The 15,426-nt window shown below is 58.7% G+C and overlaps 8 protein-coding genes across 8 annotated transcripts; 6 read left to right on the forward strand and 2 right to left on the reverse strand.

Moving 5' to 3' along the window:
- On the forward strand, nt 1-1,060 carry K437DRAFT_82487 (2-methylcitrate dehydratase PrpD). Its single transcript, XM_013388688.1, has one exon. The coding sequence runs from the start codon at nt 153-155 to the stop codon at nt 972-974; it is 822 nt and encodes a 273-aa protein (XP_013244142.1). The 5' UTR covers nt 1-152; the 3' UTR covers nt 975-1,060.
- Nucleotides 1,061-3,225: 2,165 nt separating this feature from the next.
- Nucleotides 3,226-5,759, forward strand: K437DRAFT_82467 (uncharacterized protein). Its single transcript, XM_013388689.1, has 2 exons — nt 3,226-4,513; nt 4,612-5,759. Exons 1-2 carry the CDS (start codon nt 3,386-3,388, stop codon nt 5,599-5,601), a joined length of 2,118 nt encoding a protein of 705 aa, XP_013244143.1. The 5' UTR covers nt 3,226-3,385; the 3' UTR covers nt 5,602-5,759.
- A 31-nt stretch (nt 5,760-5,790) lies between these two features.
- Nucleotides 5,791-7,785, reverse strand: K437DRAFT_245450 (TPR-like protein; the record flags this gene model as incomplete). Its single annotated transcript, XM_013388690.1, has 2 exons — nt 5,791-6,980; nt 7,058-7,785. 2 exons carry the CDS (start codon nt 7,783-7,785, stop codon nt 5,918-5,920), a joined length of 1,791 nt encoding a protein of 596 aa, XP_013244144.1. The 3' UTR covers nt 5,791-5,917.
- Nucleotides 7,786-8,265: 480 nt separating this feature from the next.
- On the forward strand, nt 8,266-9,456 carry K437DRAFT_255459 (UPF0005-domain-containing protein). The gene is made up of 2 exons (XM_013388691.1): nt 8,266-9,219; nt 9,303-9,456. Exons 1-2 carry the CDS (start codon nt 8,394-8,396, stop codon nt 9,326-9,328), a joined length of 852 nt encoding a protein of 283 aa, XP_013244145.1. The 5' UTR covers nt 8,266-8,393; the 3' UTR covers nt 9,329-9,456.
- A 300-nt stretch (nt 9,457-9,756) lies between these two features.
- On the forward strand, nt 9,757-10,460 carry K437DRAFT_267563 (uncharacterized protein; the record flags this gene model as incomplete). The annotated part of the gene is made up of 3 exons (XM_013388692.1): nt 9,757-10,028; nt 10,134-10,262; nt 10,346-10,460. The coding sequence occupies 3 exons, from the start codon at nt 9,757-9,759 to the stop codon at nt 10,458-10,460; spliced, it is 516 nt and encodes a 171-aa protein (XP_013244146.1).
- A 242-nt stretch (nt 10,461-10,702) lies between these two features.
- On the reverse strand, nt 10,703-12,949 carry K437DRAFT_222572 (kynurenine 3-monooxygenase; the record flags this gene model as incomplete). The annotated part of the gene is made up of 7 exons (XM_013388693.1): nt 10,703-11,118; nt 11,401-11,692; nt 11,762-12,102; nt 12,208-12,387; nt 12,433-12,525; nt 12,574-12,632; nt 12,801-12,949. The coding sequence occupies 7 exons, from the start codon at nt 12,947-12,949 to the stop codon at nt 10,703-10,705; spliced, it is 1,530 nt and encodes a 509-aa protein (XP_013244147.1).
- Nucleotides 12,950-13,046: 97 nt separating this feature from the next.
- On the forward strand, nt 13,047-13,682 carry K437DRAFT_82452 (uncharacterized protein). Its single transcript, XM_013388694.1, has one exon. It carries the CDS (start codon nt 13,143-13,145, stop codon nt 13,602-13,604), a length of 462 nt encoding a protein of 153 aa, XP_013244148.1. The 5' UTR covers nt 13,047-13,142; the 3' UTR covers nt 13,605-13,682.
- Nucleotides 13,683-13,887: 205 nt separating this feature from the next.
- K437DRAFT_255464 (uncharacterized protein) lies at nt 13,888-15,416 on the forward strand. The gene is made up of 5 exons (XM_013388695.1): nt 13,888-14,426; nt 14,518-14,641; nt 14,722-14,774; nt 14,861-14,918; nt 14,992-15,416. Exons 1-5 carry the CDS (start codon nt 14,193-14,195, stop codon nt 15,093-15,095), a joined length of 573 nt encoding a protein of 190 aa, XP_013244149.1. The 5' UTR covers nt 13,888-14,192; the 3' UTR covers nt 15,096-15,416.
- The last annotated feature ends 10 nt before the right edge of the window (nt 15,417-15,426 follow it).

Raw genomic sequence — 15,426 nt, forward strand, 5'->3', positions numbered from 1 at the left:
CCGCCGAGTGGGGCCACCCGTCGGACAACATTGGCGCAATCCTTTCCGTCGCTGACTGGTTGTCGCGCACCAACGCCGCCGAGGGCAAGGCTGCGCTGACGGTGCGCGACGTGCTAACCGCCGCGATCAAAGCGCACGAGATCCAGGGCTGCATGGCGCTGGAGAACTCGTTCAACCGCGTCGGCCTTGACCACGTCATCCTCGTCAAGCTCGCTTCGGCTGCAGTCGTGTCGAAGATGCTCGGCAACACACGCGAGCAAACCGTCGACGTCGTCTCACAGGTTTTTGTCGACGGCGCCGCGCTGCGCACCTACCGCCACGCACCCAACGCTGGCTCACGAAAGTCGTGGGCCGCCGGTGATGCTTGCAGCCGCGCGGTCAACCTCGCGCTGGTCGTCAAGAACGGCGAGATGGGCTACAACTCGGTGCTGAGCGCCAAGACGTGGGGCTTCTACGACGTCGAGTTCAAGGGCCAACCGTTCAAGTTCCAGCGGCCGTACGGCTCGTACGTCATGGAGAACGTGCTGTTCAAGCTGCGCGCCGCCGAGTTCCACGCGCAGTCGGCCGTTGAGGCGAGCATCCAGCTGTCCAAGGAGATGAAGCAAGCCGGCAAGACGTCCGATGACATTAAGGCCATCCGGCTCGGCACACAGGAGGCCGGCGTCCGCATCATCTCCAAGGCGGGCAAGCTGAACAACTACGCGGATCGCGACCACTCACTGCAGTACATGGTCGCTGTCCCGCTCATCCACGGAGACCTCGAGCCACACATGTACACGGACGACTTTGCGCAGGACCCGCGCATCGACCGCCTGCGCAGCCTCATGGTCGTTGAGGAGGACGCGCGCTTCACCCGAGAGTACCTCGAGCCCGAGAAGCGCGCTATCGGCAACAGCGTCCAGATCACGTTCCTTGACGGCACGACCATCGCTCGCTCGCTTGACTACGTGAGTGCCCCGTACTGTGCTCTGTGATACCCTTCGTTGCCACGTGCAAACACGCTTTCCACGAGCAGAACCCAAGATCGGAGCTACTGCTGACCCTGCTGCTATTGCCTTTTGCCCCTACTTGCCTTAACCCTCGTACGCACAGCCCGTCGGCCACGCGCGCCGCCGTGATGAGGCGATCCCGCTTATCGCCAGCAAGTTAAGCAAGCACCTTGACGGCATGCTCGACGACACCAAGGATCAGATCCTCGCGCTGCTCGAGGACGCCAACCACGAGAGGCTGTCCAAGATGCCTGTTCAGGAGTTTGTCGACGTGGGTACCTCGAACTTCTCCCTTTCTCTGCTGATCTCTTCACGGCGCGTCATGCGCAATTCGAAGTGCGATGGCTTACTGGCTCTCATTTTTTTTCCTGTTTTGGGGACAATGTGCTTCCGATCTGCAGCTCTGGGTCAAGAAATAAGCGGAGCGAGAGAAGCTGCGCTGCTTGCCTCTTCCTCGCGGCTGGCACGTTTCCGCTTTTTCGGTCGGTCACCTTTGGCCTCTGCGTGCGCTCGTGATATGTACGTCGATAGACAGAAGGTCTCTTCCCCTTGGGGTCTCTGGAAGCCCTCATGGTCGCATAGCCGACAAAGGGGTTGCTCTGCTCATTTTCGCTCTCATGCCAGGGACGTGGCATGGCGTGGCGTATGTATGATGGATGCTAGCGAAAAAGAGATACAGCGAGACATGCGAATGTGCTATTCAGTCTGTTTGTGCACTTATCCGGCGCCAATGCCCTGGCTTGACGCTTGCTAGGCGAGGTGGGCAAGGTGCGAGGCATGCGCGTATGTCCATGTAACACTCATCAGCGAAAGAGCCGTACGCACATGTACGAAATCTCACGAGCGTATGCTTTTCGTGAGTGAGCGGTTACATACGTCATGCACATGCCCATGCTTCCAAAAGCCCCACAACCTCGCGCGGCCGGATGGTGCCACGAGGGTTTTATGTACAGCGATTCACGGGATCCGGGCGCGCATGGGCGTGAATGTGCGAAAACCCCCTCACACGGGACAACGTGCGAGTATGTTTCAGTGTGTCGTGCCCAGCCTCTCTTCCACGGTAGAAGAGACCTTGGATGGAAAGAGAGGACCGTAGAAGAAAGGTCTAGAGAAGAAAGGACCACGGTGTATGAAGTTGCATGGCGCCGTCGTTTGCTTGCTTATCGGCGCTGACGCCGTCTCCCTTGCGCCTTGCATCAAGTCAAGGTTTGCCACGCCTTTGTTGCATGTTCGACTTTGACACTACACCGTCACCCCATTGCGCTTGCAGCGGATACACCCCCCTCACCATTGAGCGGACTGCGAGCGAGGTGCGCCCATCCATCGGAAAGTCGTTCATCACCATTGTGGACCCGTGGAAGGACTCATGTATACGGTGTTCTCATCCAGACCAATCGAGAGGGCGTTGCTACTATTCATAAGCGTTTCCCGACAGTTCGGACATTGGCCAGTGCGGCAGTCAGCGCAGATGGCATCAAGCGTTTGTTCTTTCTGCTCCAACGGGATTCCACCTCTTCATGGCGGAGGGGGCCTTCATCGTTGACAATGCTAACCGTAGCTCTGGAAGGCTCCAGACAGATACATACCGCTCGACAGACCAGAATGCATTCGAACACCGCCAAGAGCTCCAGTCTGACACTCTTGGTCTTCGCCCACCATGAATCTAAGGGAGTCGTGCCGCTTACGCTTTGCCTGCCAAACAGACCTGCGACCGGACGGCGCTACGATCTGCAAAAGACTGGCTACAACTACTCTGTTACACTTGCATTCGTTTGCTCTCCCCAATGCTTGCAAAGCCTGTCCACATCCCCGCGGGAAATCGCGTCAAACAGCAACCAAAGCGGTCCGTCCAGATTGTTACCAGCTGCTCGAAACGGCGCAGGTGCTTTGTTTGCCACCGCGTCACAAGGGCTTTCTTTTGGAACATTTGATCATCTCTTTGTCAGGGCAAACGCTCTTCTGCTGTGCGGCCAAAACACACTCAGCAAGCAAGCCGAAACATCACGAAAGCTCACGGGGACGACATTGACGGATATGTTCGTCGGCAAACATTGCGCTGCTTGTCGACAGCCATAGCTTCGGCCCCGTCGTCTGCAGCAAACAAAAGCACGGTAGACGGAAGAGCTCGACGTAGCAAGCACAGAAAAGCTGCAAACACTTCCTTGGCTCAGCACCGTCGAGCTGGCGCCTTTCTCAAGCCGGTGACGCAACCTGCAGCACCAGCAAGAAACAAGAGACCGATCAGGATTGCTATGCTCCAAGTTCTCCATCCACCGTAGTCACACCCGTCTATTTCCAGAGGCCATTCCTGCGCACGAGCACCAGGGTTTCATCGTTCACTTGACCAAGATCGCAAAAGCTGGCGTGAGACGAGGGAAGGCGCAGTGGGCGGACGGATGGAGGTGAGTTTCTTGCAGGCGTCATCGAACGCAGCGCCGTGCTATGGTGGCGCCCAGTCGTTCGGTGCACCGTCGAAGATGCCTACTAGGCATTACAGCAATCCCCACGGTCAGGCGCACGGGAGCATCGCGGCTCTGCGTCTTCCGCCTATCAGAGAGACGCTCGATACCGCGCTACCCTACTCACAACAGCTCCCAGCCATGTCTCCGCATGCGTCGGCGCAACGGTCGGACCCTGCGTACCACCTCCCCTCTGTGAACCGTATTGCAGCGCCGTCGTTTAGCATGGGTCCGCTTGCGCCGACTTTCGCTGTGCCGCGCGACCCTCACGCAAGGACAGAGACGACTAGAGATTCGCACCGCTCCCACCGCACAGTAACTCTGCCGGAGCTCTCGCCCTCGTTGAGCAACAGGAGCGGGAGCAGCAGCAGCAGCGGCGGCGGACATTGGCGTGAAGACGGATCCGCATCATCTTCTGAACGGTGTCAGTATGCCTTCTCCCATGGCGCGCAAGAGCCTTACCCACGAGCCCAAGCTAGCTACGGCGCACAGAACCGGCATCTTCCGCCACCACATCCGCCCGTTTCTTTCGGCGTCAGAGGCACCTTCGGTGGTGGCAAAATGCTGCACGCTCATGCTCACCCATCTCCACCGTCACCTGGACTCCTGCGCGCTCCCAAACGCGGAAGAGACATGCGCTACACAGATGCACCGTACGCGCGCTCACCGCCACCGCCAGCTTCAGCTTCAGCTTCTACACCTGCTTCACGGGTTTCTTACTCGTCTCGACAAGACTATGTAGCATACCCTCACCACACCAAGGGCGAAGCACGATCACTCAATGCTCCATGCGACGACCATGCGCCTGGAACGACATCAGAGGGCCCAAGCCAGCCGGCACCTTCCGGCACCGCGCAGTCAGGATCCGATGCAGTGGTAACTTCGGATGCACGGACCAGCACCATTGCCGCACTTGCCGCTGCCACATCGGCTTCACTGCCCAACATCTCTGCGGTCCCTGCTAAGTTGAAAGACTCGGTCGAATTGCAGCGCACCTTGCGGCCACGGCTCGACAGTCGAGAAGGCGTGCCTGCTTGCAACGAATGCCGGAGGAGGAAAGTCAAAGTGAGTGACTCGTCTCGCTATTGACTAGCTCGCCGAAAGCGGAGATGGACGGCGCACAACCGACTAACTGCTTTGGCATTCTGTTCTTTTTTACGCAGTGCGACCGTCGATCGCCCTGCGGAAGATGCGTCGCGTCGAAGCGCACCTGCGAGACGTCGGACATGCTGATGCGCCGCGGTCCGCTGACGCGCCAGCAGAAGGAGGTGTTCGCCTCATCTGGCATCACGTACGAGTCACACAGGGACAGGATGCGCAAGAAGCGCTTACTCAGCAACCTCGCGTGGGGCGCTGCCGCTGAGCTGAGCGCTGAGCATCAGCATCCGCACCATCATCTGATGCAGCAAGGTGGGCACCTGTTGCATACGCAAGGATACGAAGTGGCTCCGAGAGCAGCTGCGACGCCGTTCAGATGGAGCGAGTCATATGCGTCAGCAGCGAATGAACTTCCAACGCAGCGGAAGGCGTCTTCGTGGCCGGAAACGTTGGTGACGCTGCCGCCGGCACCGACTCATGCGAATGGCGCCGGCGAGTGGTACCACGCATCAGAATACGACCCCGCGATGTGCAGCCCTCCCAATCGCCGCCTCACATCACCGCAATCGCACTCGATCGCCAATCTCTCACCTGCAGCTCCGTCACGGCTGGCGCCACTGTCCCACTTCTGCGGAAGCAAAGCCGATGGAGAGTCTGATCAGCACCCTCGTTTGTACGTACAATCTCCCAGCGACAACAACGATAACGTACAGCAGCAGCAGCAGCGGAGCGCCGATCAAAAGTCGCCGCTGCTCTCGCCTGCGCCTCACAACCCGCTATGCGCTGCATACTGGCACGGCCACAGCTTCATGCATGCACATCGACAGGCTCGCGAATATGGCAGCTACAAAGTGCAAGCGCCACACGGCTCACGCGATAGCCGCACCTTGCCATCGCCCGCTGGGCCGCGGCGCCGCCCGCACATTGAACCGACTCGCACGGCCGATGCACGCAGGAGCCCTCACAGGCTGCCAGACACTAGGCCGTTCGGAGACGATAATATGGGACGGCCGCTGCCGCCGCCTGCAATTCCTCCGCGTGCCGGCAGCGTCTGATGGGCCTGGGCGAGAGCCAGGGCCAGGAGCATGGGGCTTGGTTGGGTGGCGATCTCGCGTTTCCGTCTTTTGCTGACTTTTGTTTTCGCACGCTGCATGGATTGGAATTGCATTGCACATATCTGTATCAAAAGGTAACGTCACGCAGCACGCAACAATGCACGTTTTGCTTTTTTCTTGAATCGCAACCAAGGTAAAGACGGAGTGACCACTCTGAATGGGTAGCAGCGGTGTGTGAATGCCGCACGTAAATACATGCATACAAAGCAGTAGCGTGCCTAGGCAGAACGAAGTTAACCGGCTGCACGGCCAGCCCTCAGCCGAAGTTAAAGCGGAACTGCTGCTGCTGCGAGCCGGCGTGGTGTCCGTGTGCGGGGCCGCCCTGTTGAAAGAAGTGCGCAAACGGATGCCCGCCAGCGCCCCCACCGCCTCCTCCACCGAACGGCATGCCGCCGGGCCCGGTCTGGAAGACGAACGGGTTGCCATAGCCGCCCTGCTGGCCCTGTTGGCCCATCGGGTCGTTCGGGTCGTCCCCAGCATCATAGCGTGTGCGCAGCTCATCGTCGCCAAGGACGCCGAAGGCCTCGTTGATCTGCGCCATCTTGTCCTGGCTTCCGCCCTTGTCCGGGTGGTGCTCGCGGGCGAGGTTGCGGTACGCCTTCTTGATCTCGCGCGCGTCGGCGCTGCGCGGGACGCCGAGGATGGCATAGTAGTCCTTGGTGTTGGCGAGCTTGAGGCGCTTCTGCGCCTTGATTAGACGCGCGTGCAGCCCGCGGTCCGAGTTTCCCGTCTTAGAGAACGCGGCGCTAAAGTCGCGGACGGCGTCCTCGTGCCGCTCGTGCGCCATGTGCTCCTCGCCGCGCGCGGTGAGCGCGTCAATGTCATCTGGATCACGCGACAGGACCTGTTGGCAGAAGGGCATCGCTTTTGCGAGCTCGCTCAGCTCGAGGTGCGCCTTGCAGTGTGTCTTGGTCAGACCGAAGAGCAGTTCAGACCGCGCAACGGCATCGTGCAGCAGCAGCGGGATGAGCGGCTCATCGCCCTCGAGTGCGGCGCCGCCATGCACGGGTTTCATCAGCTCATCGCGGATGTACGCCTCAATCTCCTCCCGAATGCTCAGCCCGCCAACCTTGCCGCCCTTGAGCACGCTCGAGACGGCCCTCCAGTTGCCACCCTCACGGAAGTTGTGTAGCTTCTTGAGGGTCTTTTCGTATGTTTTCAGCTTGCGGTGCGCCTGCGCGCAGCGCTTATTGTCCGGATCCGAATGCAAGCATGTCTTTAAGTGCAGCTTGGCTGCGTCCACGTCGGATTGGATGTAGAACGACAGTGCCGAGAGGCGCAGGTGCAATGAGGTGGATGGTGTGAGCTTTGCTATGCGACTGTTCCAGAAAAGGGGTAGGTGGTATCGTTGGTGAATAGGCAGGAATATCAAGCTTTGGCTCAGCAGGACACCTACCTCCAATCCGCCGTTGCATCCTCCATATTCCCACGCCAGAGCTGGCAGTCTGCTCTGAACTTCCGTGCTTGCAAGTGACTCGGACTAACTTCCAGCACGGCTGTTGCTGCCTCTACACACTGCTCTGCCTTTTGCTGTAGCGAGCTGTCCACCTTGACCGCTTGGCTGGCTGTTTCAGGATTCTTCTTGAGCGCCTTGGTTACGGAAGCTGCACCTGCCTTGTGGGCAGCCTGCATTTCCTTCTGCTTCTGCAGAGCCCACGAGATATCTGCCTGCAGTTTTTCCGCCTCTTCCGCCTCCCTCGCTTTGCTCGTGCTGCTCCGACCGAGGAACTTGCCGACGCTCTCCTTTGCCTTGCCCAGCTCTCCCTCCTTGGCAAAGACGCGTGCCTTTTGCAGCCATGCAGTAGCAAAGCTTGGGTTGAGTTCGAGCAGCTTTTCGAGGTCGGCCAGCGCCGAGCCGGTGCGGCCGAGGGAGAGCAAGGCGGTCGCACGGCGATAGTAGGTCAGGTAGTCGCTTGGGTCCAGCGCCAGCGCCGAGTCAAAGCTGGACAGCGCGTCAGCATAGCGGCCCGTGGTGAGGAAGACGTTTGCCTCGGACAGGAGCTGCGAGTGTGTCTTGCCCTCGGGAGAACGACTACCCCCCTCAGTGGCGGCGGCGACGTTGCCCAGGACGGTAAGCGGGCCGAGGAGGACGAGGAGGGTGTGCAGCAGCAGCCGTGGGTTCATGGCTTCGCAGAGCGATGGGTTCTTCCGTTATCTGTTCGCACACCGCCGTGCGGGCCCTGCTGTGCTGATGTTGCAGGAGGGTATCGCCTTTGCTGCAACGTCCACTGTATGCGGGTGTTGTGCGTGGTCAAAGTACAATACATATAATAACAATTGAAGGATTGGGGTACATACCGACCCAGCAAGCGTGCGACGTGGAGAGGGCGGAACGGGAGCCAAGGCACCATCGGATGTCTCATACATTACAAAGCCGAATGATCCGCACCACACTCGAAATGTTTAGACGGGCTGGCCAGCGCCAGCCAGCAGGCGCCATCCTCATCATGCCTGCACAGCCCACAGCATGCTACGACATACGCTGTTCTATAATGTTCCATCAATCGACGTCCAATCCCACGTGAAGGGCACAGCCATCCTCATGCTCGCTTGCGTTGCATGTGCACCCAACGCTTTTCACATATCGCAACAAACAGCGACCACGGTTTGGCTTGAACGAGCCAAGACTTGAGCAACACGCATCGCGCAGTCACCACTCTCGTCGCGCATCGAACCCCCTACGCTACGCCCGCCACCCCACTCCCAAGCCGCACCAACTAGACTCATCCGCCATGTCTACATCAGCCTCTGCACCCGGATACGTGCAGGAGCCGCCTGCGTACGGCGCCGCACCCTCTCCGCCTGCGCACAAAACGACGCACGCCGGCAGATACCAGTCGGTCCCGCAGGACGACGAGGAGGCTGCGGCTGCGCGTGCCTTTGTAGGCAGCGACGAGGAGGACGTCGGACGGCCGTTTGGCGTCGGCCTGCCGGTGGCCGAGCAGGACGCTACCATACGCTCAGCATTCATCAAGAAGGTCTACTCGATCCTCTTCCTGCAGCTGCTGCTCACCACCGTCGTGTCCGCCGTGCTATCGACGCAGAATATCAGCGCGTGGGTGCACACGCACCAGTGGGCGTTCATCATCCCGCTCATCGGCTCCTTTGTGTCGATGTTCGTGCTCTTCTGGAAGCGTCACTCGCACCCACTCAACCTCATCCTCCTCGCGCTCTTCACTACGCTCGAAGGCCTCAGCATCGGCGTTATCGTCAGCTACATCGACCAGACTGTCGTCCTGCAGGCGCTCATCATCACCCTCTTCACCTTTGCTGGCTTGACGTTCTTCACTCTCTACACCGACTGGGACTTTGGCAAGCTCGCACCATACCTTTTCGGCGGCCTCCTCCTCCTCGTGGGCGTGGGCTTCGTGCAGATGCTCATCCCCTTCTCCCGTTCTACCGACTTGGTCTTCGCAGCGGGCGGCTGCCTCATCTTCAGCGGCTACATCGTCTACGATACGTGGCTCATCACCAAGCGCCTCAGCCCCGATGAATGGGTGCTCGCCAACATCTCGCTCTACCTCGATATCATCAACCTCTTCATCAACATCCTCAGGAGTGAGTGCTCATACCTCCATGCCGTGGTCCCGTTGAGCGTCTTGTTGATCATTGTCTTGCTTCCGGTGCCTCCTGCTGAGTAGTCCTCAATGGCAATCGCGATGATTAAAGCCCTATCTAACTGCTCGTACTCGCGCCTCAACTCGGTTCATTTTCTGTAAAATCTCCGCATGTACCATAGCATCATTGCATCCAACTTGAACATCACGTGTGCGTACAAGAAGACATCATCCTCACCATCATCCGCCACCATCTCATCCGCAGTGCATACCATAAATAGCTTCGCCAATTCCCTTGAGTTTGGTCAAGCCTCCCGACTTGAGAGCGCTCGTGAACAAAGGCGTCACAGTCAACGTCTTGTTTACCCTTTGCTACCATCTTCGATGCGGTACCGAGTGACATTGTGCACGAACAAGAGAGCCGAGCGAAGCAGCGCTCTTACCGTGCAGGAAGTCCAAGCGTGCAAGGCCACTTCACATGTGACCGCATAACCCACAGGCCACAAGTCATCAACAGCGACTCCTCCACCCACGCGCCATGTCAGCTGCAGGTTTAGATTCAGCAGCCGGCTACTTGCAGGAGCCCACCGCACACGGCGCTGTAGTCCCTTCGCCTGCGCCTGCGCAAGAGAAGACGCACACCGTCGGATACCAGTCCCTTCCCCAAGGTGAGGAGACTGACCCAGGCGGACAACCTGGGGGGAAGCACGTTATTGCGGGGTGTAAATGCCATTCCACGTCATCGGCCAAGCAAATGGCGACGATGCGCTCATATCTGAAGCCAACAAGAGTGCCCACGCTGACGAGCTCGTGAGCCTTGTGCTCGGCTTCGCCTTGCACGCCGTGGTGCACTTGCCTGGGCCCCTTGACATGGGTCCATCCGAACCACTGGCACTTCATCGCCCTGCTCACCAGCACCCTTGTCTCGTTGCTCGCGCTCTTCTGGAAACACAACTCGTTCCCGCTCAATCTGGCCTTGCTCGTGCTCCTCGGCCTACTTGAGAGTTTGAGCTTGACTAGCCACGTCAGACACCCAGACCTGACGTGGGTCGCAGGAGGGGTCGCTTGCATAGACTGGACCTTCCCCAGGCGGCGCCTCGTTCCTTTTAAACGCACGCCGACCTCAGCAAGCTTGGCTCGGGCCTCCTCGTCCTCGGCGGTGCCGGCTCCGAAAAGCGCTCATCCACTCAAGATCCACCGACCTCATCTCCGCAGCCGGTGGCTCGCCCCTCCTGTGCCTAAGGTGTCGAAGACTACTTGCCCGTCGCCAAGGGCGCTTAAGGGCAGGTGAATGTTCAATGCTGATAGCTGGCGACACCTATGGCTCCCTTCGAGCTTCTTTCCGACTGCTCACTTTCATGCTGCACGCTTATACCCGCATGTATCCTAGCAAAGTTGTATCTATCTTGGATATCAGATGTGCAAACGACACGACGACATCTACCTTCCCGGGGAAAATACTGCCCATGAAGACGCTGGAACCATCATCCTGGGCGCGAGCCCTTTAGCAGCCATCTTCCTGCAGCCCACGCCCCAGCCGAGAGGCCCACAGCTGCCAGGCCTGCGGCTACCTCGACGGCGGTCTTGACGACGTCGTTCTGCCAGTCGCGCCGCTGCACCACCGCGCTGTAGCGCTCGTTGGAGAACGTGACCATCGAGTACAGGCTGCGCCACCAGCCTTTCGGCAGCGTGCGCATCAGCAGGCCGTCGAGCTGCATGCGCGCAATGTACGCCGACGAGACGACGCGCGACGACATCTCGTTGTAGTTCTGGATCGCCAGGCTACTGATCGCGACCAGGTCGGACCGCCGATGCGACGAATATGCGTTAAACGCCGTGCGCAGGGCGTGCCGGATGGCGTGCATGTCCGCGGCGGTGGTGGGCGCAACAACAGCATCCTCTTGCTCCACCTTGGCTGCTGTTGCGCCAAGGGGCATCTCCTTTGCTTCGTCGCGCCAGACGCCTTCCCCACCCTCTTCTAACACAATCGTCGGTATCATCAAAGGTGACACGCGCGTCCCTGATCCTGAGCTTGCTGTTTTGTCATCGCTGTCAATGCAAGAGCTAGCCGTCGAACGCTCCGCCGCAGCGCTACTGCTGCGCGCAAACAGGCCAGGGTCACCTACTTGCGATTGTGCATGGTTTGCATCCGCCTCTTCTGTACGCGCTTGCGCCAGCACACCCTCTTGCGGCAGCATCTGGTCGATGTACTGGAGCATGACCCGCACGTCCTCCAATCCGCAATTGAGGCCCTGTCCATAGAACGGCACCATAGCGTGTGCCGAATCGCCCAGCAGGATCGCGCGGTCCTTGTACGTGTACGGATTGATAGAGACCATGCCGAGGTTGCTGGGCTTGCGGCTACTGAGATCGCGCACGAGCGCCGCGGGCGAGATGAGCGGCAGCGCATCGGGGAAGTGGCGCTGGAAGAAGTCGATCATCGTCCGCGGCTGCACATCTGCGCGGTCGATCTGCTCATCGTCTTGCAGCACCGATCCGTCGTCGCCGTACAGACATGTAGGCGACAGATGCCGACGGAAGACGTTGAACGGCGCAAAAAGCGTGCAGGTGAAGCTGCCATCGCGGTTTGGCAGGGCGATCAGCATGAAGTCATGGCGCGGCCAGATGTGTAGGTGGTTTGGATCCAAAAGGAATTCATCATCATCCGGCATCCGTTTCGTCGCCCCGGCACGCGAGTACCGCGGGACATGTTCGCGAACGCCCGCATCAGGGTGATCACTGCGCCGCGGGATGCTCAGCTCGACATAGCCATTGTCAATGTAGGACTGGCTAAAGTCCATGCGCGGCACGAAGCGCACCATTTCCCCGCGCAGCTTGCTGTGGTGGCCATCGCAACCGATGACGACGTCGCACTGCTTGAGCACTGTTTGCCCGTGAGTGGCAAAACTTGCCCCGTTCGATGCGCCAGAAGCGCGTGGGGGACGCGTTGCAGTGCTCTCGAACAGCAGCTCCACCATGTATGCTGAACCTTGCTCATCCTGCGGAAGAGCGTGCTCCAGATCGGCGCGCAGCAGCTTGTACTCGAAGAAAACGTCGATCAACGGATGTCGTGCCGCCTGGTCGAGAAGAAGATTGTTCAGGCGCGCTCGATCGACACTGTTGATACACTCTCCAACGGTGCTGTAAGCCTGCGAGAGGAGCTTGATGCCTAAAGACGATGGGTGCACACGCGCATGATCCAAGTCTGACGAACTGCTGGAAGCGCCAAGTGAAGTAGGTAGAGTGTGGATCATGCGTGCGCACATTGGCACTGCTTCGGAGAGGATGATGTCCGCAAGGTCATGCTCTAGGTCCCTTCCTTTGCACGTTCCTTTGATCGGTGAAGCGCCACCACGCCATGGCCGGACACTGCGCAGACCCGTCAGTCCTCGCGTGCTGATGGCGAGGTTGATGCTTCGATGCGCAGCAGGTGCAGTAGCTGCGGGATTGCTAAGTTGGGGATCGGAGGAGATAGCCCCGGCTGGCAAGTTGCTGTCGGCAGGAACAGCAGCAGAGCCTTCCGCTACTTGGACACCTTGGAAAGAGCTTTCCACCGGCGCCGACGTGTCGTCCTTCCATGACGAGGTAGAAGCATTGTTTGCTGTGGCCGATGGAGGACGAGGGTCGCGACGGGAGTCGAAGACTTGGACATGGCAGCCTCGCTGTGCGAGCCCGAGCGCTGCCAGGCAGCCAACGGGGCCAGCGCCGACTACTATGACTTGCAAAGGCATGCTTATGATACCTTCTCTCAAGAGAGGTTGGGCAAGTGAGTGTGAAGATGTGAAGAGGCAGGCTGCCCGAAGCGACCCGTATTCAAATCAGGGCTGCGGTGAACCGGAACCCTACCAAAAACCCTAGATCCGGGCCGGAGATAATCGTGCACAACACCGCACACAAAGTTAAATATGCGCACAGCAGACACATATGGGCGCCCCAATCTGCCCAGCTCCATCGGTGCCACGTTCTGGCAGAAAACGGCGAAATGCCAGCGGGCGTCGGAATCTTACCACAAAAAATGCTTCTGCAGAAACATTGTGTCGAATGAAGCCCACAAAGTCCCTCCGTGGACACGCACCTCTGCAGCACATCTACAGCCTACCACCAGCAAGCGACCGTCAAAACGCCCATAGGTTTCCTGTCAACACTGCGACTACATTCGGGCGTTTAATGGGTCAGAGCATGACAGACACCAGCCATTCGATATCTTTGACAACATACCAGTGTCATCTTTGTTCCCTGCCCAGATTCCACGGCAAAGTACTCAGCGTGCCTGGCTCATGCAGACAGGATCGGAAACAACTCTTTACTACAGCGCTTCAACCTGCTTTGGCGCATCTCACTTTCTCCAAGCTGCTCAGCGGCAGCATGCCTCATAGCGTTGTCTAGCCCTGCCATTGCTCGGTCTACTATTCAGGCTTGTTGGAGAAATGAGATGAGACAGATGGCGGGGTGGAGCTGTGTTCGAGTGACGGAGCCCCGAGGAGACGTGCGCGAATGGAACCGAAAGCCATGCATGCAGTTGCTGCTTTCCGCGGGCCGTTTTCATGTACGTACGTATGGAAAAATATACACCGCCAAGCTCACACCCGCCTTCTGCGGTGTGTGGCGCGCGTTTTCCGATGTCGAGAGTTCTGGTCTCCATTCTTGCCAAGCCCCAAGACAGTCCAGACAGCGAGTAAGGAATTGTGCTCTGCATATCTACTCCCGTTCCCGGTTGCTCCCCGTCGCAGGACCGTGGCAAGGGCGCACAAGTGCCAATTGATCCACTACACGGGCGAAAAGCAAGACACGTACTGTAGAGAGTGTTGGAGCTGATGGTGATCCTGACCAGTATAAATGGGAGCCAGCTTGCGTGACGTTACGCTGCGACTTTCCCTTTTGCGCTCACCACTTCCAATCTCCTTTATCGGTGCCCATCCAGCGCAAGATAACCGACGCTCGGCGCCCCTACCCCTCCCTCTTTTGCACATCAAGATGGTCCGCCTCACCGCCTTGCCCGTCGCACTGGGCCTGCTCGTGCTCAGCGCCATTGGCTCCGTCTCTGCTGGCCTTGCGCCTCGTGCAGCAGCCGACAATACAGTGCATGTGACGTCTGCAAAGGATCTCTGTCTCATCCTGCCACGGAGTAAGCACACCAACATCGGTGACTCCGAGCATCCAGGCGGTATGAGGTCCTTCTGCAACAAGCCATACGGCAACCAAGGCCAGGTATGTAACAACTGTGCAGACGTTGGTTGGCGCTCAAACTCAATGCACACCCACTGACTCACGTTTTGACGTTGAATTTTTTTCCTTCCAGCTTCCTAGCAACTTCTGGACGGAGGCACATTTTTCGAGCAAGAACGGTCGCAGCGGCAAGCGCCAGGTTCAAGTGACCGGCTGCATCAACCCGCGCTCCTCTTCGCAGCTCAATGCGAACGATGGTGAGCGAATGGTAGACATGCTAATGGGCGCATGCGCGATCAGGCATTCGCTGACGATCGAGATTGCTCTTCTCCTTTAGGCGGCGGTCAGTACGACAGCTCGGGAGGTGTAGGCGGTCGGGGTAACCCAGAGGTGTGTGCATGTGCGGAAGAAATAGACCCTCTGTTCGCAAGCTGAGCTCAACCCTTTGTGCACTTTCCTGTGTACTCGATCCGCAGGGTTCCGTCTGCACTGGCTACAAGCACTACGTCGAGATTGTCGAGCCAGATGCGCGAAGTACGTTCGCACGCATTACGCTTCGTGTCTCTATCCACGCTAACCCCCGTCTCTGGTCCCATGATCTTGACAGGAGCATGCATCCGCTGTTGCGACTCGATGTCGGACTGTGACGTCTCGCGCGACACAGCTGGCTGCCCAACGGTCATCCCTGGCAACTATGGCAGCTGTCGCTGAACGTGAGCGCTCAGCGCGCCCACCACGGTTGCCCATCTAGCATCGAAAGGGCGCCCTCTTGATACTCGCGTATCTTTATTTCATTTCGGGTTCGATCTATAACACTTGAGCTCGCTTCGCTTTGCTGCATGTGCATCTCCAGTCATCACGCATCACGTTTCCTCCACGCACTTGCTGGACCGGGGGTGTCGGTGGATGCCGGATGGCCCAAAGCATTGTAGATATTTGTGGACATGGCGGTTGTGGCTCAGTACATACTTGCCGTGCGGCGACCCTTCCGTCTTTGTGTATGATGCTATGTACTTCCGATGAGGCGATGAGGGGGCTGCCT

This window comes from Tilletiaria anomala (assembly GCF_000711695.1).
Source record: "Tilletiaria anomala UBC 951 chromosome Unknown K437scaffold_24, whole genome shotgun sequence".
NCBI classification, from domain to species: Eukaryota; Fungi; Basidiomycota; class Exobasidiomycetes; order Georgefischeriales; family Tilletiariaceae; genus Tilletiaria; species Tilletiaria anomala.